Consider the following 27863-nt stretch of genomic DNA (forward strand, 5'->3'; position numbering starts at 1 on the left):
GCCCTGGTGCCCTGCCCCGCTTCCGACTCGGACCCCCGCCTCTCCCCGCTCCCCGGACCCTGCGCCCCGTCTGTCCCCCCCTCCCCTCCGCCCTCCCCCGGGCTGTCTTCCCTGCCTCGTCCCTGCCCCATCCCGCCGCCCCAGCCCCTCTCTCGCGCCCCCTCCCCGCAGAGCCCGCCGTGCCCTTCAAGAAGCGACTTCAGGACCTGGAGGTGCAGGAGAAGGAGTCAGCCACGTTCCGGTGCGAGGTGCAGCTGCCGTCCGCGGAGGCCGCGTGGTACAAGGAGGAGACGCGGCTGTGGGCCAGCGCCAAGTACGGCATCGAGGAGGCGGGCACCGAGCGCCGGCTCACCGTGCGCAACGTCTCGGCCGACGACGACGCCGTCTACATCTGCGAGACCATGGAGGGCAGCCGCACGGTGGCGGAGCTCGCGGTGCAAGGTGGGCGGGGCGGGCGGGGGTCCTGCGGCGTGGGGGTCCTGCGGGATGGGGGTCCTGCGGGGTGGGGACAGGGGTCCTGCCGGGGTGGGGGAGAGGTTCGGGTGGGGGTGAGGGTAGGGGTTGTGTAGGGGAGGGCAGAGGTCTTGGGGTGACAGCAGGGCTTGGGGGCGGGGCCATGCAGGGGCGGGCTGGGAGGAAGCAGGGTCCCGTCTGACCAGCCCTTCACCCTGACCACCACAGGCAACCTCATCCGGAGGCTCCCGAGGAAGACCGCGGTGCGAGTCGGGGACACGGCCATGTTCTGTGTGGAGCTGGCCAGGCCCGAGGGCCCTGTCTGCTGGCTGAGGAACCAGGAGGAGGTGGTGGCCGGGGGCCGCGTGGCCATCACCACAGAAGGCACGTGCCACACGCTGACCATCTCCCAGTGCAGCCTGGAGGACATGGGTGAGGTGACCTTCACTGCTGGCGGCTGCCGGACGTCCACCCAGTTCTTTGTGTCTGGTAAGGGCCCAGGGAGTGCCCTTGGGTGGGCAGTGCCCTGTCCCATCCCCCTTGGGTGGACGGTGCCCTTTCCCGCCCTCTGTCCCCTTGGCCCCACTGTGCTCTCCAGCCCGCTGCACAGAGGGCTTTGGGGCACTGGACCAATGGGTCATAGCTGTAGTTTCTGGGGCCCCAGTTTGTTTGCTGCCATCCTTCACTGTGGTCACCCCAGGTGATCGCCAGGTAGCAGTCCTGGGGGCCTCCCACCCTGCAAACCAAGTTAGAAGGTACAGACTGTGGTGGGTGGGGTGGGTGCGGGAGGTCCTCTTCCTGCGGTCTTTTGTATCACATTGTAGATTTGCGGGGGCAGATCCCTACCCTGCCCACCGCCATCGATCAGCCCTTGGTTGGGGTAGGAATGTCTCCTTGCACACAGGTTGAGCACTCAGAGTGGTCACTGTGCCCTGCTTTGGTCCCTGCCTAGCCTAAGCCCTGCAGGAACAGATAAAGCTTGTCCCCACAGTGTGTAGGGGCCCCCAGGCCACGTGCACCATTTGTCGTGGGCCAAAGCCAGAACACTCTTCCCACTACAGCCAAAGAAATGGCCACAGGGCTGGGGCAGGGGTCGTGGGCCCACACCCTCCCTGGGCCCAGCGATCCCCTGGGCCATGGCCATTCCCAGAGCATGCTGGGGGTTCTGTGACATTGGAAGGGCTGACCTTGGACCCAGGGCTTTGGGAGGGAGCTGCCAGTCAGTGACATCGGCTGTGGTCTCCCCAGCCCCTAGGAGGCCGCCCCTGCACGCCCCTGAGGCCCCCGTGGTAAAGGCCAGGACAGAGTTCTCCGTCACCCTCGCCTGGTCCCCGCCACCCCACGGGGACCGTCCTGTCCCCATCGATGGTTATCTGGTGGAAAAGAAGCGGCTTGGCACCTACGCCTGGAGCCGGTGCCACGAGGCAGAGTGGGTGGCCGAGCGCGAGCTGACCGTGGCCAGTGTGGCCGAGGAGGGCGACTTCCAGTTCCGGGTATCAGCTGTGAACAGCTTTGGCCAGAGCCCCTACCTGGAGTTCCCAGGAACTGTCCACCTGGGTAAGCGAGAAAGGGCTGTTGGAGTCTGCCCCATGGGCTTCCTGGGGGAGGAGGCACTTGGGCTCTGGAGGGGGAGCAGAGGAGGGCAGTGGCCCCATCCTGAGACCCTCACTCTGCAGCCCCCCAGCTGGCCGTGAAGACACCTCTGAAGGCAGTGGAGGCGGTGGAGGGAGGCGAGGTGACCTTCTCTGTGGACCTCACTCTGGCCTCGGCAGGCGAGTGGTTCTTAGACGGCCAGGCCCTGAAGGCCAGCAGCGTGTACGTGATCCGGCAGGACGGCACGCGGCACGCCCTCACCATCCGCTCTGTGTCCGCCAGCCTTCATGGCGCCCAGCTCAAGTTCGTGGCCAACGGCATCGAGAGCAGCGTCCGCATGGAGGTCCGAGGTAGGGGCCCCAGCTGTGACCCCCAGGCCTCTTCCTGAGGGCTGGATGGCCCCCCGGGTGGTCTGGGTGTGGTGGGGAGGACACGGGAGGGGGGCGTGAGGCAGCTCGCCCAGGGCTGGGGGCGGCCTCAGCCTCGGGGTATGAAAGGAAGAGGGGCTTCAGGACCTCACTTCTGCGTCTGTCTGCCCCTCTGTCTTTGCAATCTTGTCCCTTCCTCTTTTCTTCCGTCTGTTCCCTCATACCCAACTCTCCCCCTCTGTTCTCTCTACTGTCCCCTCCCCACCTGTCCACCCCCTCTCCCCTCTCTCTGCCCCTCCCCCACTGCCCACTCTCCCCTCTGTCCCCCCCCACCCCCGTCCACGGCCCCTGTGTGCCCTTGCACGTGGCCCCCGCGGCCCCAGGGCTGGCCACCAAGCGTCCAGTAGCAGCCGTGAGGGAAGTGCTGGCCCGGCTGCACGAGGAGGCGCAGCTCCTGGCCGAGCTGTCGGACCAGGCGGCCGCGGTGACGTGGCTGAAGGACGGCCGCGCGCTGCCCCCAGGCCCCAAGTACGAGGCGCAGGCGAGCGCCGGGCAGCGGGCGCTGCTGGTGCGGGACGTGGTGCGAGAGGACGCCGGCTTGTACGAGTGCGTCAGCCGCGGGGGCCGCGTCGCCTACCAGCTGTCGGTGCAAGGTGACGTCCCCTGCGTGTGCGTGTCCCCGTCCTCGCCGGCCACCGCCGTGGTCACGGCCGCACGTCGTGTTCCCCAGCTCCGGGCAGGCTCCAGGGGGCTGGGCGCTGGGAGCCGCTGTCCTCTGTCCCCAGTGGGGGGCTTCGCTGACCCTGGGGAGTGGGGGCCTGGGGGCCGCCTCCAGGGGCGCTGTGGAGTCAGGGGCCAGCAGCCTGCGGGAGGCAGGGGGAGAGGCTTCCTGAGAGCAGGTGGCAGGTGAGTGGCTGGAGGCGGGCAGCCCGGCCAGGCCGGCCTCTGAAGGGGGCCCTAGTGGGCGAGGCGAGGCCGCGGGCCCCAGGCGTCTCCAGCTGCTGTCCGAGTGGGCGGACCCGAGGCGGGGGGGCTCTGCCGGCCCCCCTGAGCCGCCCTGTGTCCCCGCAGGGCTCCCTCCCTTTCTGCACAAGGACACGGCTGGCGGCTGCGTGGACGCTGTGGCCGGGGGCCCGGCGCACTTTGAGTGCGAGACCTCTGAGGCCCAGGTCCACGTGCGCTGGTTCAAGGACGGCACGGAGCTCTCCGGCCACCGCTTCCTGCAGGAGGACGTGGGCACGCGGCACCGGCTGGTGGCGGCCTCGGTCACCAGGCAGGATGAGGGCACTTACTCGTGCCGCGTGGGCGAGGACTCCGTGGACTTCCAGCTGCGCGTCCGTGGTGAGCGGCAGCCCCCGGGCTCCGCGGGTGGGGGGCAGGTCCCCCGCCTCAAGCCCCTGTGAGGCCGAGCTGCCCAGCCCTTCCTGGCTTCCAAGAATGCTTGGGGGGCAGGCAGCTTCTTCCGGAATCGGGGGAACTGCCCCCGAACTGACGTTTAGATGAGGGAGGACGGAGGGTATGGAAAACAAAACATGAAGACGTTTGCAACCCTTTCCCTCTTTTCGAGGCTGGCAGACCCAAAAGGTGCCAGAAGCCACTGTGGCAGGCTAGATTTGGGTCCGGATGGATGAGGCTCTGGCTCCTTCTAGAAGCTACTGGTGTGTCTGGGCAGTCCCCAGGATCTGGCGTTGCCTGAGTCCTGGCCCATAGTAGGGCCTCGGCCACCGGCCCCCATGCCTCCCTCTGGTGTCCCCAGGCACCGGCTAGGGTGCCCATCATGCTACTCAGAGGGGTGAGGGCACAAGGCCCCCTGTGCCTGAGGAGGGCCCCACGGGCAGCACCTGACCATGAAGGGTCCCCAAAGTAGCCTGACGTCTAGAGTGTGTCTGTGGCCTGGCTCCAGGACTTGGGGACCCTCACCTCAGTAGGCCCTCTGACTGTGTGTCCCTCCCTGTCCCCAGAGCCCTCAGCCGTGTTTGCCAAGGGGCAGCCAGCACGCACTGAGGTGCAGGCCAAGGCGGGGGCCAGCGCCACGCTGAGCTGCGAGGTGGCCCAGGACAGGACGGAGGTGACGTGGTACAAGGACGGGAAGAAGCTGAGTGGCAGCTCCAGAGTGCGCGTGGAGGCCCAGGGCTGCAGCAGGAGGCTGGTGGTGCAGCAGGCGGGGCAGGCGGACGCCGGGGAGTACAGCTGCGAGGCGGGGGGCCAGAAGGTGTCCTTCCGCCTGGACGTCACAGGTCAGTCGACAAGACAGATTGTGACTGTGTCCCAGGAACAGGCCTGGCGGAGGTGTCCTGGTGGGGGCTGGGGCAGTGATCTGCTGCTTGGTCAGGACCTGCATCAGTCAGTTACCTGGTGCCGTGTGACAAACACCCCCAGACCTCGGAGACCGTTGGCTCTGTGGTCAGGAGCTCACGCAGGGCTCCTTGAGACTGCTCGTCTCTGCTGGGAAATCCACGCTTCTGAGGTCCCGGTAGGGGTGGTGCCAGTGGACGGGTCCCTGCAGTGCTGACGAGGCTCCTGTGTCTGGGGTCCCGTTCTCTGCTCCTGACGCCTCGGCCCACGGCCCGCTTCCGTGTGGCTAGCCCCGCTCCTTACCCTCAGGGACTAGCAGAGCTACAAGGGCTCGTGATGTCTGTGCTGAGCGTGGCCTCCGTCACCTCCTGCTGTCAAAGCCAGGCACAAGGCCAGGGAGGGGTGTGGACACAGGGCGGCTGGCTCATCAAGGACCACTTGTAACAGTTGATCACAGGGACGTCACAGGGACACAGGCTCTGTCTAACTCCGCCCTCCTGCGCACAAGACAAGGGTCTTCCTAACGCTTGTTGCTTCATGGTCACAGGATGGCTTCCACAGCTCCAGCCATCCATTCAAGGCGGGAAGAACATGCAAGGGGTGTTTTTTCTTTTTCTTTTTTTTTTTGTTGATGTGCAACAAATCATCGCAAACTCAGTGGCTTCAAACACTGATGGCCACACCCCACTGAAGGTAGCCTGGAAAAACGAGCCCCTGGCCCTATTGCCTTGGCAGTGGGACGTCGGGGGTGGAGGAGGAGGGCCAGCGGTCACGCGGCTGGCCTGTGTGTGTCCTGGGCCTGCCCTGTCCTTGGGGTGACTGCACCCTGAGGTTAGACACCGCCTTCAAGGCAGGCAGTGCAGGGGTCAGAGTGTGGGTGCGGTCAGATCTCACCCCTGCTGGGTGACCCGGGGCACGGTGTCAGTGTTATGTGTCCCTGAAAGTCATATGTGCCCAGACCTCAGAACATGGCCTCATGTGGAAATGGGGTCTTTGCAGAGGTCACCAAGGTGGGGGGTCTCGAGATGGGAGCATCCTGGGTCAGGGCGGGTCCTTATGAGGCAAGGGAGGGGTCTGAGACAGCCACGTGGTGACGGAGGCAGAGACTGGGGAGACACGGCCGTGAGCCTAGAACTCCTGGGGCCCCGGCAGGGAGAGGCAGGAGGGACCCTTCTGGAGCCTTCAGAGGGAGCGTGGCCCTGTGACACGCTGACCTCAGTCTCCTGGCCTCCCGACCTGGGAGACAACAAAACCTGCTATTTTAGGTCCCGCTTCTGTGGCCATTTGATCCTGCCACCTGTGACTCAGTTTCCTCTTCTGTGAAGTTGTAATAGAGCTTCTAAGGCTTTGCTGAGAGATCTGCCCCATAGGACCGTCCCTGGTGTGGCCTGTGAGCAGCACGGGCCTCCTGTCCAGACACTGGGCCGGGGTTCTGGGGATGAGGTAGGCGAGAGAGGGGACCAGAGCTTGCTTGGTGGGGCTGAGGTCTAGGCAGGAGAGCCCTGGCATCAGGTCTGGCAGATGCGCCCACGTGTATCAGGCAGGTGGCACTCAGGGAGTGAGTGTATGTCAGTCAGGGAGTCTGGAAAGTTCTGGAAGGCAGCTGGTGGTGTGTGAGGCTTGGGGCAGGAGGCTGAGCAGGAACTGGCATCAGGGTGATTGAGTACAATGCCATAAAGTCTCCCCTTTTACAGTGTACAGTTCTGTGCTTTTAGTACATCCAATGGCTGTGCGCCCACAGCACCACCTAGTTCTAGAACATTGTCACAACCGTGTGAAGTGCTAAACCCACATGAGCCCGTGTGGTTCCCCCCCCCCCCCCCCGCCCCTGGCCACCGCGGCCCCGCCTGCTGTGCGCACTTCATGTAAGTGGACGCCGTGTGGACTGCGTTCATGTTTCGCCCATCTTTTCATCAGCTAGTGCACGTTGTGGTTGACCCCAGTGTTTGGCTGTTACCAACAGTGCTGCTAGAACATTCTTACACGGGTGAACATATATTTTCAGTTCTCTTGGGGTTGCTGGGTCATATGGTAATTTTATGCTGAACTCCCTGGAGGCCCGTTTTCCGCAGGGGCCGCCCCGTTTACATTCCCACCAGTGGAGTGAGACGTCTTTCTCCACATCCTCGCCTAAACTCATTATTTTCGCTTTATCTGTTTGTTTTCTACTTCTAGCGACACTAGTGGGTGCGAGGCGGTATCTCATGTGGTCTTGGTTTGCATTTTCCTGATGATGCATGATGTTGAGTATCTTTCCATGTACAGGCTGGCCAGGTGGATGTCTTCTTTGGAGAAATGTCTATTCCGGTCCTCTGCCTTGAGTCAACCTTTTACTGTTGCATTGTAACAGTTCTTTACATATTGTGGATACTTGATCCTTATCAGAAAAAAGATTTGCAAATATTTTCTGCCATTCACTTTATTGATAGCGTCCTCTGATGTGCAAAAACAATGTTTTTAACTGTAATGAAGTCCAATGTACCCTCTTTCGTTGGTTGTGTGTTTGGTGTCCTGTCTAAGAAACAAGTGCCAGATCCAAGGTCACACTAATTGACACCTGCTTTCTTCTAAGAGTTGTCTAGTTTTTGCTCTTACATTTAGGTCTTGGATTCATTTTGAGTTAGTTTTTCTATGTGCTGTGACACGGGGATCCAGCTTCACTCTCTGAATGGGGAAAGTCAGTGATTCCAGCACTGAATGTTGAACGGAGTTTTTGAGTTTTCTTGGCACAGTTGTCAGAAATCAGTTGACCATCAGGGGAACTGGGTGGCTCAGTTGGTTGAGTGTTGGACTTTGGCTCAGGTCATGATCTCATAGCTCATGAGTTTCAGCCCTGCCTTGGGCTCTGTGCTGACAGTGTGGAGCCCACTTTGGATTCTCTGTCTCCCTCTCTCTGCCTTTCCTCCACTAGGTGTGCGTGAGTGCTCTCTCTCTCTCTCTCTCTCTCTTTCTCACAAAAATAAACGTTAAAAAATCAACTGACCATCAATGTCAGGATTTGGATTCCCAATTCTGTCTATTGATACAGAAAACTGTCTGTCAGTCCTATGTCAGTACCACAGTCTAGATCACTGTAGCTTTGTGGTGGTTTTTGAAACTGGCAAGTGTGAGCCCTCCAACTTTGTTCTTTTTTTATTTTTAAGATTTTTTGGGGGTATTTGAGGTCCCTGTATTTCCACATGAATTTTAGGATCAGCTTTTCAAATTTTGCAAAATGTTGATGTTATTGTACTGAATGTGTAGACAATTTGAGTATTGATGTCTTAACATTAATCTTTTGATCCATAAATACCAGCTGCCTCTCTATTTATCAAGGTTTTACAATTTTTTTTCAAAATTTTACAGTCTTCAGTGTAAAAGACTTCTGGAGTTTGTTGCCGTGTATTCATTCTTTTTGATGCTTCTTTAAATAGAATTGTTTTCTAAATTTCATTTTCAGATGGTTTATTGCTAATACACAGAAATAGAACTAACGTTTGAATATTGATCTTTTTCCTACAATCTTGCTAAACTGGTTTACTCACCTATTAATTCTTTCATGGATTCCTAAGGATATTTTTTTAGACCCAAAACGGTGTCACCTGTGCATAAAGATAGTTTTACTTCTTCATTTACAGTCTAGATGCTTTTCATTTTATTTTTGATTACTGATTGAACCTCTTTACTTTTTGTAGGTCTGTTCATATTTTCTATTTCTTCTGAAGTCAGTTTTGACAGTTTCTGTGTTTCTATGAGTTTTTCCATTTAGTCTGGGTTGTCCAATTTGTTGGCATACAATTGTTCACAGCATTCTTACCATGCTTTTTATTTCTCTAAGATCTGTACTGATGTCTCCACATTTAATTCTGTTTTAAAGTTGGGTCTTCAAACTTTCTTGATCAGTCTAGCTAATGGTTTGTTAAATTTGTTGATCTTTTTAAATGTCCTTCATTCTTTCGATTGCTTTTTTATTCTGTATTTCATTTATCTTCTCTCTAGTCTTTATTTCATTCCTTCTTCTAACTTTGGGTTTTACTTACTTTTCTTCTAGTTTCCTTTTTCTTACTTTTTATTTAAAAAAATTCTTTAAATGGTTTCCCCCCCCTTTTTTCTGTTTATTTATTTATTTTTTAACATATGCAATTATTTTCCATCACTTACACTACAGTAGTTACAATTACACTCCAAACAGAAAAGCAAAGTAAGAAATCAGAACCCCAACTTCTGTTTCATGTAATTAGACTTACACAGAAATTAGAAGGTTAAGTAACAACTAGTTAATCACCTAATTTCACAGCTATCTGAAGTGGCAATCATTATATAGCAGCTTATCTATGATACATTCAAGATAAATGATACAATTTATTACTTGTTCATAAGCTACAACACAGTTAAATGGTTTTTAAATTTATTTTTGAGAAAGAGAGAGAGACAGCTTGAGCAGGGGAGGGTCAGAGAGAGGGGGAGACACAGAATCTGAAGACAGGCTCCAGGCTCTGAGCTGTCAGCACAGAGCCTGACACGGGGGTCGAACCCACGAACCGTGAGATCATGACCTGAGCTGAAGCCGGACGCTCAACCAACTGAGCCACCCAGGCTCCCCCTTACTTTTGAAAGAGAAAGAGAGAGTGTGTGTGGGAATGTGAGCGGGGGAGGGGCAGAGGGAAAGAGAGAATCTTAAGCAGGTCCCACATTCAGTGTGAGGTCCGATGTGCGCTTGATCTCACGACCCTGGTATCATGACTGAAGATGAAACCAGGAGTCAGGCGCTCAACTAACTGATCCACTCAGGTGTCCCATGGTTTCTTAGAGTGTGAAGTTACATTACTGATTTGTGCTCATCTTTTGTTGACGTAGACCTATACTTTATAGGTATCAGCATTACTTTCAGTGCACTTCATTAGTACTGATGTGTTGTGTTTTCATGTTCATCTATCTCTAAATATTTTCTATTTTTCCTTATAATTCTTTTTTAGGGGTGCATTGTTTCATTTTGACGGGCTTATGAATTTTCTAGCTTTCCTTCTCTTACTGATTTCTAGCTTCACTCCACTGTGGTTGGAAAAGACACTGGTATTATTTCAGTCTCTTTACATTTGCTGAGACTTGTGTCCTGGCTCCTCCCATGCCCTGTGCTCGAGTCCAGCGCGTCTCCTGCTGCAGTGGGTGGGGTCTGCCGAGTCAGCTGGTGCAGCCGCCGCGTCTTCACTGAACTCCCGCCTGAAAGCACAGCACTGAATTCTCCAGCGATCACTGTGCGACTGTCTGGTTCTCTGTTTAATCAGCTGGTTTTCACTTTGCAAAGTTTGGTGTCTCCTGTGAGGTGTGCCTATGTTCACAGTCGTGAGGGCTTCTTGATGAGTTGTCCCTTTTATCAACTTATGGCGTCCTTAATCAATACATTAATCCATCGACATATAGTGTTGTAATGGTGTTCGCCTTTAGGTCTGTTCTGCTTGGCATTAGTATAAAAACATCTCTTCTGGCGGCTCTTGTAACGAGCGTATCTCCACTTTAAAATCATCTGTGTCAAAAAAACCCCTATTTGTGTCTTTGGATCTAAAGTGAGTCTCTTGTAGGCAGCATACATTTTTTAAATCTATTTTCCAAATCTCTGCCTTTTAATTGGAGAATTGAATCTATTTACAGTTCAAGTAATATTTACAAGGAACGCCTTCTGCTATTTTTCCCTCTTTAAAAGTTTTTACATGTTTCTTTACTTTTGAGAGAGAGAGAGAGAGAGAGAGAGAGCGAGCGAGCGAGAATGAGCAGGGGAGGGGCAGAGAAAGGAGACACAGAATTTGACGCAGGCTCCAGGCTCTGAACTATGAGCTCAGGGTTTGAACCCATGAACCGTGAGATCATGACCTGAGCCAAAGCCAGATGCTTAACGGACTGAGCCCCCCAGGTGCGTCATATTTTTCCGTTTTAATATGTCATCTTTTTTGTTCCTTGTTTCCTCCATTACTGGTTTTTATATTTAGTTGATTTTTTTCTATTTTCATTTCCTTCTCACTTCTTTTTCTGTACTCAGAACTAAGTACATATATTTACTATAACTTAACTTGACTTTGTATATGTTATATATACATGTATATAATATCTACTCTTTTATCTATTTACATTTTTACCTACCTGTCTAGTCTTTTCCCAGTGGCTACCCTTACTGGTTGTGGCAGTTAGCATCTTAACTTTATAATGATCAAGGTCAGGATTTTACCATCTTAGTTTAAATAAAAACTGCCTCTTTACAGCTCTGTGTGCGCACCCAAAGGGCAGCTTTATGCTGTTATCATTATAAGCTCTGTCTTTGTACGCCAGGTTTAGTCAATTAACTTTATGGTTTTGTAATTATTGCTTATGCACTTGCATTTGAGGTCATATGGGAAAAAAGAAGAGTTGCAAACTAAAAGTACTGGCGTTTATGTTTACCAGTAAACTATATTTACTACCGTCCTTTATTTTTCATATGATTTTAAGTTACTGTCAGCGTTTTTCACCTAACACTGAAATACCTATTTGGCATTTCTTATAGGACAGTTGCAATAGCAACAGAACCCTGTGTTTGGTTGACTGTGAATTTTTAATTCCTCCTTCACTCTTAGGGGTGGTTCTGTCAGGTATTAAATTCTTGGTTGATAGTGTTTTTTTTTTTTCACTGAGCCGTTTAAACACATCACCTATTACCTTCTGGCCTCCATGGTTTCTGAAGGGAAATCCACTTTCACTCTTGCAGGAGCCCTTGTATATGACAACTTGCTTTTCTCTTTCTGCCTTCAAGATTCTCTTTGGTTTTGGCTTTTGACAATTTTGGTATAATCTATATGAGTGTGGCTCTGCCTTAGTTTCTCTTGCTTGGAGTTTGTTGAAATTTTTGGATATTAATTTTAGGGTTTTTGATCATTTTTTCTTAAACATTCTTGGTGCCTCTTTCTCTTGCCTCTTCTTATAAATTCCCCACATACTTATATTGGCTCGTGGTCACCTAAGACTCTGGTCGTTTTCTTCATTCTTTTCCTTTCTGCTCCTCACACTGGGAAATTTCAAGAGACCAATGTTCCAGAGTGCTGATTCTTTCTTCTGTCTGCTCAAAGCAGATGTGGACCCCTCTAGCGACTTTCCATTCCAGTCATACTTTCAAATCTAGAATTTCTATTTAGTTCTAGAAATCTATCTTGTTGTTGATATTCTGTACTTGGTGAGACATTTTTGTCATACATTACTTTATTCTGTGAGAAATGGTTCCTTTGGTTCTCTGAACATATTTAAACTAAATGACACCAAAACTTTGGTGAGACAGTATCTGGGTGTTCCCAAGGACAGCTTCCGTTGACTGTTGGCTGCTTCCTTCCCTTTAACGGGCCATGCTTCGTTCTTTGTTGGTAAGTGGAATATTAAATAATAAAACCTGGGAACTTGAGTTCAGATTCTCCAACCCCTTCCCACTTTGTGGTTGGTGGTGTTTGTTTTTGCTGCTATTATTTGTGTGTTCAGTGACTTCTCTGAACTACTCCTGTGAAGTATGCATTTTTTTACTGTGTGAATCACTGATGTCTCTGGTTGGTTAGTTGATTGGTCAACTAGTGGGTTTGCGGTGATGTCCTCAGATGCTGGTAACCAAGAAGTCTCCTCGTTCTTACCGAAGGCTGTTGTGTGGGTGTTGTACATGCGTACACCCCTCAACCAGGTGGTTTATGACTCTACATTTGCCCTTACTTCATGCTTTCACAGCCTCAAGATTAGCCTGATGTGTGACTCTAGGGCCTTCTCAAGTGTCTCCTGAGTCTGCCTGTATGTATGTGTATGTAGGTAACCAGATATGTGCCAGCGCTTCCCAAAGCCCGCTATGGACATCTCATTCTTCACTTTTCCTTTTAAGCTGATTCATTAGCCTATTGTTTGCCCAACTGTTACCCCCTACCTAGGGCAGCCGTGAGCCAATAATTGCCTGTGGTTGTTTTCAATGCTGATGGGGAAAAAGGTGTTTGCATTGGATGATCTTCTGTTTGGGTTTGAATAATAAAGAAAGAAGAAAGGAAGGAAGAAAGGAAGACAGATAGGCTTGTGAGTGGAATTTTCCATTTACCACCAATATAGGTCAAATAATGACAATTCTCCGGGATGGGCTTTGAAAGAGCTCTCGTCTCATTCAACCTTCTCATGTGGCTTCCAGGCTGCCAGTTTGCACTGTGATTGTGGACTGTTGGTTTTCCAGTCCACCTCAGAGTTAGGGAGGAGGGTCTGAGGATTGGGTGTGTTACGCCACCACAAATCGTGATGTTCTCACTAACATTCAGCTGTTTCGCTAGAATACATGCTCCCTGGATTGATGCAAGCCTTCAGTTAATTTCCAGAGCTCTAAAAAAGTTGATTGCAACAATTTTTGCAAGTTTTATACAATTTTAAGAAAGCTGTTTTGCCATTTTTGCTGACATCTCTTTTAGCAATTTTAAAATATTTAACCAGATATGTAATCCTGGGATTAAGGCTACTTGATTGTGGTTTGTTATTCTTTCTACATGTGTCTGACTTAATGTGATGCTGTTCAGTTGAGTCTTTTTACATTTATTTTCTTGAGGAATTGTAGTTTGTCGTTTTTTAATACTGTCTTTGTCTGGTTTTAATGCTGGCCTCACAAAATGGGTTGGAAAGTGTCCTTTTCTCATTTATTTTCTGTGATTGATTGTGTAGAATTGGTGCGATTTCTCTTCCTTCTTTATTTGTGTTTTTTTTTTAGTTATTTCCCTGAGGAAGTCAGAAAAGTCATCCTAACCAGATTTAAATTTTGAATACATTTGATTTATAGTGATGAAACTGTGTAAATTATGTACTTCCTTTTGGGCAAGATTAGTAGTTTTTGGTTTTTAAGGAATTATTTTGTCTCACCAGATTTGTTTAATTTATGTGCATAGAGTTGCTTGTAATGCTCTCTTGTTATACTTTTAATGTCTGCAGGGTCTGGGGGATGCTCTGTTCCGTTCCTGACACTGTTAGCTGAGGTTTTCTCTAGTTTTTCTTTATGAGTCTTGTTAGAGATTTATCAATTTCATTGATCTTTTCAAAGAACCAAATACAGTTTTTATTGATTTTCTCTATTTTTTTTCAATCTAATTGATTTCTGTTCTTATCTTTCTTACCTTTTCTTTTGCTTGCTCTGGGTTTATTTAATTCTAATTTAAGGTGGAAATACAGACTATTGATTGAACTCTTTTCTTTTCTAATGAAAATATTTAATAATGTTAAAATTTCCCTAAGCATTGCTTTAAATTTATCCTACAAATTTTCATGTTTGAATTTTCACTGTTGTTCAGTTTCAAATATTTACTAATTTCCTTTGAGACTTCTTTGACTTCTGTATTTTTCAGAACTGTGCTGTTTAATTTCTAGGAATTTAGCTATTTTACTCTTGTCTTTCTGTTACTGACTTTCAGTCTAATTCCATTCTTATACACCCCTAATGATCTTCTGTCTACTGGTTCTATCAATTGTTTCATGAAGAGCGTTGAGAACTTGAGCTATACATGTGGGTTTCCTATTTTTATTTTCAGTTCTGTCAGGGGTTTTTTGCATGTTTTGAAATTCTGTTGTCAGGAGCTTACTCGTTTGGGATTGTTGTGTGTTCCTTGTAAATTTAACTCATTTATCTTTATAATATCTTTAGTAATTTTCTTGGCTCAAAGGTTAACTTAATTTTAATTTTAATATCATAATATTAATATAAATTAGTTTTTATATGATATTAATATAAATACTTCAGCTTTGTTGTAATTGCTGCTTGCACTATGTGTATTTTTAAAATTCTTTTATTTTTACTTACACATACTTGAAGTGAGTTTCTTGTACATAACATAAAGTCGGGACATTTTAAAAAATCGATTCTGGCAATTTGTGTCTTATAATCAATGTGTTTAGACCATATCCATTTAATGCAATAATTGGTGTGTTTGGATTTAGATCTACTATTTGACTATTCGCTTCTGTTTTTTCTCTTTTTTTCCCTTGTTTTCACATTTTCTGAATTTATTAGGTCATTTGGGATGTTTTTTGTATTCCACTTTAATTTATCTGTTGTGGCTCCGTATATATTTTTGTGTTCTCACCCTAAGAATTGTGGTAAACATGGTCAGCTCCTTAGAATCCGTATGTTACTACTTTAATTGGGATGTTGAACTTTTATCAATTTGTAGGTCCTTTGGTCTCCCACCATTATGTTAGTAGTTGTTTTATGTGTTACGTCTACCATTGAAAAGTTCATCAGACAGTGTGGTAATTCTTGCTTTCAATGATCACATTTATTCCAAAGATTTCAGTGGGAGAAGAGTCTGTCTTGTGTCTTAGTGTCTTAGTGTCTTAGTCAGCTCAGGCTGCCATAACAAAATGCCACAGGGAAAGCCTGGCTGGTTCAGTTGGTTAAGGTCTGACTCTCGATCTTGGTTCGGGTCTTGATCTCAGGGTCAAGAGTTCAAGCCCTGCATTGGGCTCTGTGCTGGGCTTGAAACCTACTTAAACATACACACACACACACACACACACACACCCACACACCACAGATTGTGTGGTTTATACAATAGAAATTTATTTTCTCATTGTTCTGGAGGCTAGAAGCCCAAGACCAAGGTGCCAGCTTGACCATGTGCGGGTGAGGCCTCACTTTCTGGCTTGGTTGCTGTGAGTATATGGAGACCAAGAGAGCTCTCTCGTGTCTCTCTATCAAGACCCCAGTCCTATTGGATTAGGGTCTCACCCTTATGACCTCTTTTAACTATAATTAACTCCTTAAATGTCCTAATGCCAAAATTGAGAGCTAGGACTTCAACAAATGGATCATGGGAGGGCAGACAGTTCATAGTCCATAATACCCGAATATTTACTATTTATGTCAGTCTTCTTCATTCCTGATCCTCTGAATCTTCCTACAATGTCATTTCTTTGGAAATTCTCATACAGCAGATCTGCTGGCAGTGATTTTCTTAGCTTTCCTTCATGCAGAATGTCTTTATTTTACCCTCATTCCTGAAGGATATTTTTGCTGGATACAGAATTCTGGGCTGATGGTTCTTTCTCTCAGCACTAATTTTTATTTATTTATTTTTAATTTCTAATAGTTTATTGTCAAATTGGTTTTCATATAACACCCAGTGCCTCTCCCCACAAGTCAGCACTAATTTTTGATGAGAAACTCATGGTCGTTCAAACTGTTACCCCACAAATCACGGGCTTGTATTCTCTGCCTGCTTTCAAGAGTCTGGTCTTTTAATTTTCCGTGGCTCTGAAATGGTGTGTCCAGGTGAGAATTTCTTTGGGTTTATCTCTCTGAGATTTACTGGGCTCTTATAATCTGGTTGATGACTTTTACCATACAACCATAAACACATACCGGACCCCCACATATGTACACATAGACATACATACATACACATACAGTGTGATCAGGAATGATTTCATGATATGCATATCAAAGAGACACAATTTCCTTTAAGATTAGTCTGTGAGGACTCCTCTGAAATGAATATCAGAAATAACAGAGACCTGGTGCGACCCCACCTTGGGGATGCAGCTGAGTCTGGGGCCACAAGATGAATGGGAGGTGACTCACCGTACAGTCTGAGAGCTGTGTGTCCAGCTGGCTGTGGACAAGGGTGACGGTTGGCTGTGTGATTAGGTGTTCTCTGCTGTCACATGGTAGTGTCTGTGAGGATTGTCTGCTGGTAGCCTCAGGGGGAGGAATGATAGAGAGGCCATGATTCCAAACGCAAAGCTGTTGCTGGCTGGGAGGGCAGGTGTGGCAGGAGCCCAGGTGGGCATCGCATCCACAAGAAGCATGCAGACTCCACTTACCCCGTCTGGTCCCCAAGGACATGTTACTGCAGAAGTTTCTCTTCTGGAGGTGTCCAGGTCAAACAGGCTGTGGTTGAGAGGACAGAGAAGGATGATGAGTGCATGAATTGATGCTGGTGTGGGTGTGGGTGTGGGCTGAGAAGCAGGAGACATAGATGAATCTCACTCCCTTGTGTGAACACATAGATCAAGCGGTCACCATCTGAGACGTGGCAAGTCAACAGGAGCAGATTTGCTGGAAGAAGCAGGTGACAAGCTAGCCTAGGGTGTCCACGGGGTGGTCAGCTGTCTGGGCATGGTACTCAGTTGACGCTGGTCTGGGAGGGAGACTCAGGATTTGTTGGCAGGCTTGTGGTGAGAGGGACTGGGGGAAGAAGTGGATGATGGACATGGGGGGCTCAGGGCCATGTAGGGAAGGGCCCGGGAGTAGGGAGAACCAAGGGGAGCAGGGGAGAACACAGAGGCTGCCCACAGACCCTGCTAGCCACTGCATGGAGTTTTGGGTCATCACCACTGCCTTCCATCCCGCCACCTGCCCGAGGTGGTATCAGGTCACTGAGGACAGGTAGATGAAACTTAGCCAGCTGCTTAATTTTTTCTCCATGAAAAATATATTTAAGCCATAAAAATAGAACGATTCATACTTTGGCTACGTGCATTTTTAAAAATGTTAAAAATCTAATTAAAAATCTTATATCTCAAGGATATTGCCCATTCTTGGTGATAGCATGTAAAGAATTATCCCTGAAGATACCAGTGCTTTGATGTGCAAGCCAAAAACCAAGAGTTCCACTGACCTCTGTTGAGGAAGTAAAGAGGCCTTCCTAAAGCAGAAAGTCCCTAGCAGATGAAATCGAATGATCTCATGTAGACTTATAAGCATCCCATCTGGATTTGGGGTTCCAGAGGTACAGTGGACTTTTACAGTGTGAAAACTCTCTCATTATGGACATCCAAAAATGTGGGACAGAATGTAACAAAGTCAAGTCAAGCTGGCAAGGTTAAAAAGGAACATTTCCAGGTGCTAGAAAGGAAGAGGTGCTAATAAACTAGAGCAGTGGGTGATGAGTTGGTGCACAGTTGCTGTGGGGGGCTTTGGGTCCCAGGGATCTGCGTCTGGCTTACACCACCAGCTTGCAAATAGGCTGTGGGAGCAAATAGGAAGTGAAACAGGGACCAGCATACAAGGATGGAAATCTTGTAGAACCACATAATTAAAGAAAAGATGGGGGCACCTGGGTGGCTCTGTTGGTTAAGCGTCCGGCTTCAGCTCAGGTCATGATCTAACAGTTTGTGGGTTCAAGCCCCACATCGGGCTCTGTGCTGACAGCTAGCTCAGAGCCTGGAGCCTGCTTCAGATTCTGTGTCTCCCTCTCTCTCTGACCCTCCCCTGCTCGTGCTATCTCTCTCTCTGTCTCTCAAAAATAAAAATAAAAAACAAACAAACAAACAAAAAGAAAAGATGGATCAGTAAAGCAATCTGTCTGTAGCTCAGGGAGACATTGGGGCACTTGTCTGTCTGCCTTGCCCCAGGTGGGAAAGGTTCCCCTAAGAAATGGAAACCTGGTTCTCACTTGGGGGCTGGATTTCAATTTATAACACTCGGAACTCCAGACTGAGAAGTTAATCTACAAATGCGGCCCCAGGCCAGTGGCCCTCCTGAAGCGCCTGGCAGCAGGTATTGGGTGGGTTACCTCACCACCCAGGCGGCACGTAGTATCACTGACTAAGAAAGCCATGCTAGATGCTCTCACAATAAAATGCATATAAGCACCAGAGGAACAATTCTATATAGAAGAGAGTTGGCAATCACAGAGATCAGGATTAGACCACCTGGGGACCTCAGATGATAGAACAGCTATCTGAAAGAGTATCTGAAATAAGCATGCTTAAAATGAGTTATATGGGAGTGTTGAAAATGTAAGAAAAAAGTAAAACAGTAAGAAAAAGAACAGGCAGATCCAAAGAAGAATCAAATGAAGCTCCTTGAATGGGAAACACATTTGTGACAAACAATTTAGTGGAGTGATAAATAGCAAATTAGACATAACTGAAGAAAAATCACTGAATTGGAAGATAGATTTGGGGAAGTTGCTTAGAATGAAAGAGAAATAAAAACAAAAAGAGAAAATGACAGATATGGAGAAGAGAACAGAAGGCCACATGTGTGTCCAAAAAGACTTCCAGGAGAGACTGGAGAGAATGAGGAATAAGAAATAATGAAAGAAATCACGTAGATACTTTTTAGCAGGGGTTGAAGATGTGAATCCTAAGCTTCAGGATTCACAAGTGATTATGGGAAATGTCAGGCACATAAATCCACAGACAGACACATCATAGTGAACCACAGAAAAATAAGGATGAATGGAGGTCAGTTACCTTCCTGATGATTTGTCAGCAGCAATGAAGAGCACAAAAAAGAAGGCATCACCTCCAATGTACTGGGGGGAGATACCATCAACTAGAATTCTGTATCCAGCTAAACTATCATTCAAAAGTCAGAATGAAATAAAATGTTTTCAGGAAGCAATGGAGAGAATTTATCATTCACAAAACCTTGCTGAAAAAAATTGCTGATGGATATACATCAAAAGGAAGGACAGCTAGTCTAGAGTGGTGGAGTGGGTCCTAGAAGTAATGTGATGTGAAATAAAAGAAGTAAGTTAATAAAAACCACGTCAGGTCCCAAGGACAGGGGTTTGATTACAGGGATGGTGATTGGCTCGCTAGACGTTACAGACTGCATTGGAAATCATTGTGTGTGTGTTCTTGTGACTTGGGTGTCACCCAATCTTGGTGACACGCACAAGAAATTCTCACTGAAAATACCTGGGCTTTGATGTGCAAGTGGCAAGATATGCCTCCATTTGTTAGGATAATTATGACCACAAATGGCAAATGCCAAATCCTGAAACAACACGCACCGACCTGGAGATTATTTAAACCTGGAGTCTTCAAATTCTGAGAACTGACCTGTTCTTTGCTTTATGCATCTCCTGAGTGTGGAGTTCTCTGTGTGGAGGGATCCAGGAGCAAGACAGGCTTGTGCCTAAGGTGTCCTGGTTTTGAGATACAGAAGGTGAGCCCTCATTGAGTTCTATATATTTGATTGTCCTTTCCTGTCCCCAGAACCTGTTTTGGTGTTTGCCAAGGGGCAGGCAGCACACGGTGAGGTGCAAACCAAGGCGGGGGCCAGCGCCACGCTGAGCTGCGAGGTGGCCCAGGACAAGACGGAGGTGACATGGTACAAGGACGGGAAGAAGCTGAGTGGCAGCTCCAGAGTGCGCGTGGAGGCCCAGGGCTGCAGCAGGAGGCTGGTGGTGCAGCAGGCGGGGCAGGCGGACGCCGGGGAGTACAGCTGCGAGGCGGGGGGCCAGAAGGTGACCTTCCGCCTGGACGTCACAGGTCAGTTCCTTGATGTCTGTCTTATGCTCCTCGAGCTGGTTGTCGGGGAAGAGGGTGTGCACAGGTACCATCTAATGGCCTGTTTTGTCACTGTGCTTTCACGTAGCAGCCAGCACTTATTAAGTACATGCCCATGGCTGCATTTTTTGAATGCATCTTGTCTTCTCACTTGTGCAAATATTCCCACAACCTCAGAGGAGGAATTCTGAATATTCCCATTTTAATATGAACTAAGAAATTTCTGTAGCTTGCCAACATTCACACAGCCTGAAAACTGAAGAGCCAGGGTTTGGGTCCAATATTCTGAGATTATTTATTTACCTTTTCTGCCTGAAGAGCACTGTCATGGCTATTAACTTTAGTAGGTCTTCAGGTACTTTATTTATTTACTTTTTTGCTTATATGAAAATGTATTTATTTTGCCTTCAATTTTGAGGCCTATTTTCTCTAGGTATCAAGTTACATATGTAAATACAGTGGACTCTTGACCAGCATGGGTTTGCACAGGTTTACTTATATGCAGATTTTTCTATAAATACAGTACAGTATGTAAATGTGTTTTCTCTTCTTGATTACATTTTCTTCTCTGTAGCTTACTTCATTGTAAGTTAGTCTCTAAATCACATATCATACAAAGTGAGTGTTAGTTGACTGATCATCAGTAAAGCTTCCAGTCAACAATCGGCTACTAGTACTTACGTTTTAGGGGAGTAAAACGTATACATGAATTTTTTACCGCATGGTGGGTCAGCACCCTTAACCCCTGTGTTTTTGAGAGGTAAGTTTATATATTTCCATATTTTAAAGATATCATTCCATTGTCTTCTGGGTTCCATATTCTCTCTTAAAATATCAACTGTCAGACTGTTAGGTTCTTTCAAGGGTTTCTTTTCTTTTCTTCTTTCCTTTCCTTCTCATGTCTCTTCACTTTTTTTCGCTTCCCTTTGCTTCCCTTCCCTTCCCTTCCCTTGATTTTAAGGTATTGGTTTTGGCTTTCAGCAGTTTTACTTTGATGAACCTGGATGGGGTTTTCTTTGTATTCACTCTGGTTGGGACTGCAGACCATCTCGAGTGTGTGGCTTTATGGACGCATCAAGCACAGACGATCTTTGGCCTTTCCCTGTTCTGTCCTCTCTCTCTCCTTTGTCAGAACTCTTGTTATATTTTATTTGACTTTTTTATGTTTCTCCACATGTCTTGTGTGCGTTTTTCTCTCTGCCTCCTAATTATTTTTCTCTCTCTGCTTTATTCTGGATATGCTGTTGATTTACCTTCCAATTTCCTAGTATTTTATTCTGCTATATCTAATGTGCTGTCCAACCCACGTACAGTGTGTTTGCTATTTTTAAGTGATAGAACTTCCATTTGTTGATGTCTTATGGATTCCAGACTCCGTAGTAAATTTTTCATGTTTGAACTATTTTTTAAATTTAATTTTAAAACCATATTGCTATATCCCAGCCTGGAAAACCATAATAACCAATCATCTGATATTGTACTTATTTTGTTTGGTTTTCTATTTACTCCTGTCCTTGGCACACCGGGAGTGTTTCTACTGGCTGTCAGATATTTCATGAGAAACTTGTTTTACAGATGATGCTCTCTTATTCCAGAAACAGGGCTGCTCTTTCCTGTGCTGGGCAGGGAGAGGACAACCAAACTTTGGCTCATTCCAGGACCATGCTGACTCGGGACCACCTTGCAGTTTTGTTCAGGGTCGTCTGTCTCTGGTGGACTCAGAGCATGGAATCTCTGAGATCCTGCATGTACATACTTAAGTTTAATGGGATACACACAATTTTTTAAACACAATGATCTCAAGTGTCGGCGAGGATGTGGGGAATCTGAATTCTCACACGCCGCCAGTGGTAAAGTTGGCACAACCATTATTGAAGACTCTTTGGAAACATCTATTAAAGCCAAATGCAGCCATATGTATGTCCAAATGCAATTCTGTGTGTCCCCAGAGAGACACACAAGCCTCTTCAAAGCAGTTTTACTCATCATATCCCCAAACTGGAAAAATCCCAGATGAGCCACAAAAGGGAAAGAGAACCAAGCTGAAGTGTTCATACAGCGGAAAACTGTCCATCCATGTAGCCTCATGGGTAGATCTCACATTGTGTCAAGGGGAGAAAGACAGACCCAAAGAATACCCAATGGGTCATGCATTCATGTGTAGTCAAAGACCAGGCAAAAGTTATTGATGGTGGTGGAGGTCAAGATAATGGTTCCTTTTGGGATGGTCAGTGGTGAGCGGGAAGATGGTTGTGTTCTGTTTGTTGATGTTTTGGTTATGTGGGGACCATCACGCCAAACTTCTCTGGGCCGTGCAAATGAATTAGTGCATTTAGCATGGGACTTATACCTTGATAATACAGTCTGTGGTGGATGCACCATGTGCTGGGGCCTGAACAACCCCACCTGCCCTCAAGGGCGGGCTGTCACCTGGGAAGGACAGTGAACTAGCCATGACAGGTGCCGAAAGAGCGTCTGTCACCTTGCAGCAGCGTTAGGAGTTGCACTTGACTCAGGCACATCCAATGTACCCTCGGACTCCAGGACGGGACACATATGTTTGCAAACACACTCCCAACACTCTGGTGGGCATGTGACGGCATTGGCCCCAAATAGGAAATTTATTGAGCTCTGAGGCTCTCATCCCTGTGACCTAGGCTGGTACATCTCTGTGCCTCTTAACCTGTGTATCCCTCTTTTTCCCCAGAGCCCTCGGCTGTGTTTGCCAAGGAGCAGCCAGCACGCAGTGAGGTGCAGGCCAAGGCGGGGGCCAGCGCCACGCTGAGCTGCGAGGTGGCCCAGGACAGGACGGAGGTGACGTGGTACAAGGACGGGCAGAAGCTGAGTGGCAGCTCCAGAGTGCGCGTGGAGGCCCAGGGCTGCAGCAGGAGGCTGGTGGTGCAGCAGGCGGGGCAGGCGGACGCCGGGGAGTACAGCTGCGAGGCGGGGGGCCAGAAGGTGTCCTTCCGCCTGGACGTCACAGGTCAGTTCTGTGGGACTGTCATAGCCTGTGAGAACGTGATGGGATTGGCTTACCTCTCCAGCTGACCTCGGTGCTCTCCCCACCGGACCCCATGTGTTCACATCCTTCTTGTCTGGGCCAAGAGAGGCTGGTGGGAAGGGTGTGAACAGAAGGGAGCGTGTGCTCCCAGAACCCCAAGTGCTGTTCCCACACAGTAACCAGTTATAAGTTCCCTGCGTCTGCCCAGAACCTCCCAGGTGTTCTCTGGTTCCTGGGCCTCTGGCTGAACCGTGCACTTGGGGTCTGAGGTAGACCAGGCGCCTCTCGCCCGTGACCCATGCATTTCCCTCTGCTGAGTGGCACCCTCACCCGGCAATACGCTGTTTCATCCCAGGGAGAGATGTTTGAGTTTCATTACACCAGGATAATGAGGAATTTCTTCCAGCCAATCATCCTTGGATCTCATCTCAAGACAGAAGTAGGGACTATCAAAGTTTTGGGTTTTCTAGGGCACTGTTTCCTCCTTGCACAGGGACATGGAGGTTACCTGCGTGTCTGTATGTAGCAAAGCCTAGATCCCCATTCTGTGCAGTGTCTGCACAAAGCAAACCAAGAGCCGAGGGCCGACAGATACGTGATAGACAGATGTGAAGTCCAGATTCTCTGTTTGAAGCCAACCTTGCTCGCCCTCTCTTAGCACATTCTGTGTCAGAATTCCCCTTGGAGTCTGACTCATCGATTTAGAAATGGAGATGAGTAAGTGGCTGACCCTGTGCAAGCACACATTGTTAAAGACAGGTCCTGTGTATCAGCCACTGTCTGGTCGAGCAGAGTTTCATGCCATTTTCTGGGACTTGGATGTCTGTCTCTCTCTGGCTAATTCATAGAAAAGGGTCAGAACTAAATGTATTGTCCCTTCCTTATGAGTCTTAATGGCAGATAAAAAGGGCCACAGTCCTGCATTGACTTCTAAGTGCCTCCACCTGACCATCTGGTATTGTATCTGCAGAAAATTATTTGTGGGTTTGTGCAGATACCAAAAACCTACGATGTATCTTTCTTAAATGTTATTTTCAGAGGATATGACAAATTATTTTATGGTAAGACATATGAAAAGGTTTGACAAATTGACCAAATTCTTAGAAAACTAGATACAAGTGATACAAGAAGATTTCAACACCTCAAGTAGTCCTAGAACGTTCTACACAAATGGAGCTGTAGTAGGTGATCTCATACCATGTGCACCTCTCGCTGGTACGTGATGTGAAATGCACTGCAAAGAAGTTAGTACGTATTCCTGGAGAGTTTTCTAGAGAAGAGAAAAGGGAGATATTTCTGATTTACTTCACAGAGACAGCGTAATGTTGATAACCAAAATCTTAAAAGGAAGGTATGAAAAATTCAAATTACAAGTGAGTATGTTGTGGATGTTCAAGGCCAAAATCTTAAACAAAGAATTAGGAAAATAAATTAGCAATGTATTTAGAAGATAGCCTACCATGATGAAGGTTATAGTCCAGGAATTCAAGGCTTTTTCAACACCGGACAATTAGCAAATCAGTATAATGCATGGCATTAGCAGACTGAGAAAACAATGAAGTGATTATCCATAAATGCAGAATACAGGATGTGATAACACTAAACATAAATCAGAAGAAATGTTTGGTAACGTTAACGTCGATTCATGACATCAGACTCTGAGCCAATACAAATAGAATGGTTCTTTTTTCAGTTTGTAAATGACACTGTGGGAAAGCCAGCGAGTCACACAAAGTGATCTGTGAGACAGTGAGACCAAGGAAGCTAACCACTCTCACCTGTACCAACACTGTGCGGCACCGTTGGGGGGCCAGTGAAGTGAAAGGAAGTTTGAAAAAAAAATAGAATTTATGGATGATATGATATATCCAAAAGCTAAATTACTTGACTGAGAAAGTTGAGAAAGATGACTGTGTAAAAAGTCAATATGCAGAAAGCATTTTTATCTGTGCGGGCAAGAGACACTTAGAAAGTGAAACTTACGGAGTTACAAGAGCAGAAAGACTATCATGTTTCTAATTCCTAGTTTGATAGAAAAGGCGCCGGGCAGCTCTGTGAGAGGAAATTATTATGCATTATTGAGAGACAGCCAAGACATGGAAATGAGTGGGTGGAAAACCATGGAAGAAACTCAGGTGTGCCTGATGCGAATAAAAATGCAAGCACGTGGTCTGTTTTGGTGGTGGGGACGGGGACGTGGAAAACAGACACACAGCCCGTACAGGCCACGTACCGACAATGTGCCTCTGGAAGGGGAGCGAAGGGCGGACACTTGCTGGGCCGGTCGAAGGACTGTTACAGACTCAGTGGCTGGGATGGCGTCTTGATGCCAGGACAGACACACCGACCCAAGGACCAGAGTAGCGACCCCGGAGACAGGCCCGCGCAGGAGTGGATGAGGCCGCCTCCTCCCCGGGGCGCGGGGTGGTGTCTATGTGGAGAAGTCGAGGTGCCAGGACCGTTTAACCGCATGGAAAAGGATCGGACCAGTTCTCATACCACACACAGTCCACTCCTGGGGGCTCGGGGTCCTCAGAGGAGAAGGAAAGCCACACACGCTCAGATGTGACACAGATGGTTTTAGTTGCTTCGAGGTTGGGAATGATTGCTGAAACAGAGCACAAGGGCACGGACCACCAGGAGACAAATCCGATGTATTTGCAGACATTAAACTTGAAAATGCTGGATCATCAGAACATAGCACAGAAAACACAAGCCGCACAGATGTGGAGGGTATTTACAACACACATAGTTGCCAGTGATCTACCTTTATATATTTAAAAAGATCCTAAACGCAAGCACAGAAAGGAGAGACAATGCTATTGAAAATTGGGCGAAAGCCTTTAGTAAAAGAGCAAACATGAATAACCAAAAACATTGGAAAAGGTCATTCACTTTGTGCATCGTAAGTGTCGAGTAAGAGGCAGTCCTGGGAGGCGCAGCTGCGCTGCCCCCAGTTCCCAAGAGTTGACAACACGGAGCAGGTGACAGTGTGGCGCCTCAAGGGCTGTGCTGCACTATGGGTGAGGTGCTCCCTGCACACTCACGTGCAAGGCTCTGTGTCACTTGGAAGGTTGAGATGTGCACACCCCGTGACCTGACAGTGCCTCCCCAGAGGAGTGTGTGCACGGAATCGCCCAGTCCGTCCCTGGACCGGCCCAGGTGGACGGGGAGAGCGTATAAATAAATTGTGTTAGTTGTTGCTGCGAAGCTGGCGAGGCCTCTCCGGCCACACGGCAGGTGCAGAGCCCGGAGAAGACCTCTCTCCTTGCATTTCTCCTTTGTTTCCCAGTGGTGCATCTTGAATTCCCCTTTGAATTTGTGTGTCCCTCCCTGTCCCCAGAGCCCTCGACCATGTTTGCCAAGGGGCAGCCAGCACGCAGTGAGGTGCAGGCCAAGGCGGGGGCCAGCGCTACGCTGAGCTGCGAGGTGGCCCAGGCCCAGACGGAGGTGACGTGGTACAAGGACGGGCAGAAGCTGAGTGGCAGCTCCAGAGTGCGCGTGGAGGCCCAGGGCTGCAGCAGGAGGCTGGTGGTGCAGCAGGCGGGGCAGGCGGACGCCGGGGAGTACAGCTGTGAGGCGGGGAGCCAGAAGGTGACCTTCCGCCTGGACGTCACAGGTCAGTGATCTTTAGGGTGGTGAGTTAGCCTTGTTGGGAACATGGGACTCACTTTGAGCCCAGATCATCGCTAGTGTTCTCACCATTACCTCCCTGTTTCCCCTCCTTGGTAGGGTCATGGGCAGCTGGATTGGACAGGTGTGTAAGAAGGAAGGGGCCACTGAGTCCATCCTCAGTGGTGTTGAGCACACCGATGCGTAGTTACATGTTCCTAGAACCTGTCCAGGTTCTTTGTGGCCTGCGACTCCGAGTCCACTTAGCATTTGCCTCTGAATAGCCAGGTGCCTCTTGCTCCGGGACGTGTACATTTCCTCTTACTGGACGTTCTGCCAGCTGACAGGTGTTCTCACTCAGAACCACAGGCAGTGATCACTAGCCAGGTACATGGATGCCACTGCCCACGGAAAAGAGGAAATTCCAGCTACCCATCCATATTTATAAATACCTCAGACTACTTTGTATTATCAAAGTTTAGATGTTCTGGGAATCTCTTCCCTCCTCCATGTGGATAGAGAAGCCCTCTCTGCACCTGTGTGCCGTAGCATCAGGACCCACCGCATGTTGCCATGTCTGTGCAAAGTACACGGGAGCAGAGACGGTAGACACGAGCCTGTGAGGCGTGTCTTTGCGGTACAGGACTTCTTCTTAAAGCATGTCTTTTGTGTTCAGTTAAAACAGTCTTTACCAGAGGTCGTCTTCGAGTCTGATAGACAAATTTGGAAATGGAGAGGAATAAATTGCTTAAGCTGTATCAGCACACCATGTTTTTTAAAAAAATTTTTTAACATTTAATTATTTTTGAGAGACAGAGAGACAGATCATGAACAGGGGAGGGGCAGAGAGAGAGGGAGACACAGAATCTGAAGCAGGCTCCAGGCTCCGAGCTGTCAGCACAGAGCCCAATGCGGGACACAGACCCACGAACCGTGAGATCATGATCTGAGCCAAGGTCAGACGCTTAACTGACTGAGCCCCCCAGGCGCCCCTCGGCACATCTTGTTAGAGACATGTTCGTGTAATGGCAGCCGGACTGGTGGGCCAGGATTTGTTTTGTTGCATCCTATAGTGATTTGTGTGTATTTGTGCTTCCTTGGCTGGTTGGTGGAGAAGGTTGAGAAATATGTTCATTTTCTTTTGCTAAGAGGGTTATTTGTTTTGTTTTTGTTAAGAGAGTCTTAATGTTCAATAACGGTCCCACGTTTGACTTGTAGGTGCCACCAGAACACAGTTTGGTGCTGTGTTTGTATTCACTGATGTGTGTGTGTGTGTGTGTGTGTGTGTGTGTGTGTGTGTG

General features: G+C 48.3%; 1 protein-coding gene across 1 annotated transcript in view; it reads left to right on the forward strand.

The window, feature by feature from the left end:
* The window catches only part of OBSCN (obscurin, cytoskeletal calmodulin and titin-interacting RhoGEF), a 147502-nt gene that overhangs the window by 3434 nt on the left and 116205 nt on the right, over positions 1 to 27863 (forward strand). Inside the window, 10 exon segments of the mRNA XM_029941729.1 lie at positions 172 to 441; positions 682 to 942; positions 1702 to 2010; positions 2130 to 2396; positions 2798 to 3067; positions 3486 to 3755; positions 4376 to 4651; positions 19656 to 19931; positions 22657 to 22932; positions 26294 to 26569. Coding sequence (XP_029797589.1) covers positions 172 to 441; positions 682 to 942; positions 1702 to 2010; positions 2130 to 2396; positions 2798 to 3067; positions 3486 to 3755; positions 4376 to 4651; positions 19656 to 19931; positions 22657 to 22932; positions 26294 to 26569 — 2751 coding nt within the window.

The sequence above is a fragment of the Suricata suricatta genome, chromosome 6 (genome assembly GCF_006229205.1).
Source record: "Suricata suricatta isolate VVHF042 chromosome 6, meerkat_22Aug2017_6uvM2_HiC, whole genome shotgun sequence".
Taxonomy (NCBI): domain Eukaryota; kingdom Metazoa; phylum Chordata; class Mammalia; order Carnivora; family Herpestidae; genus Suricata; species Suricata suricatta.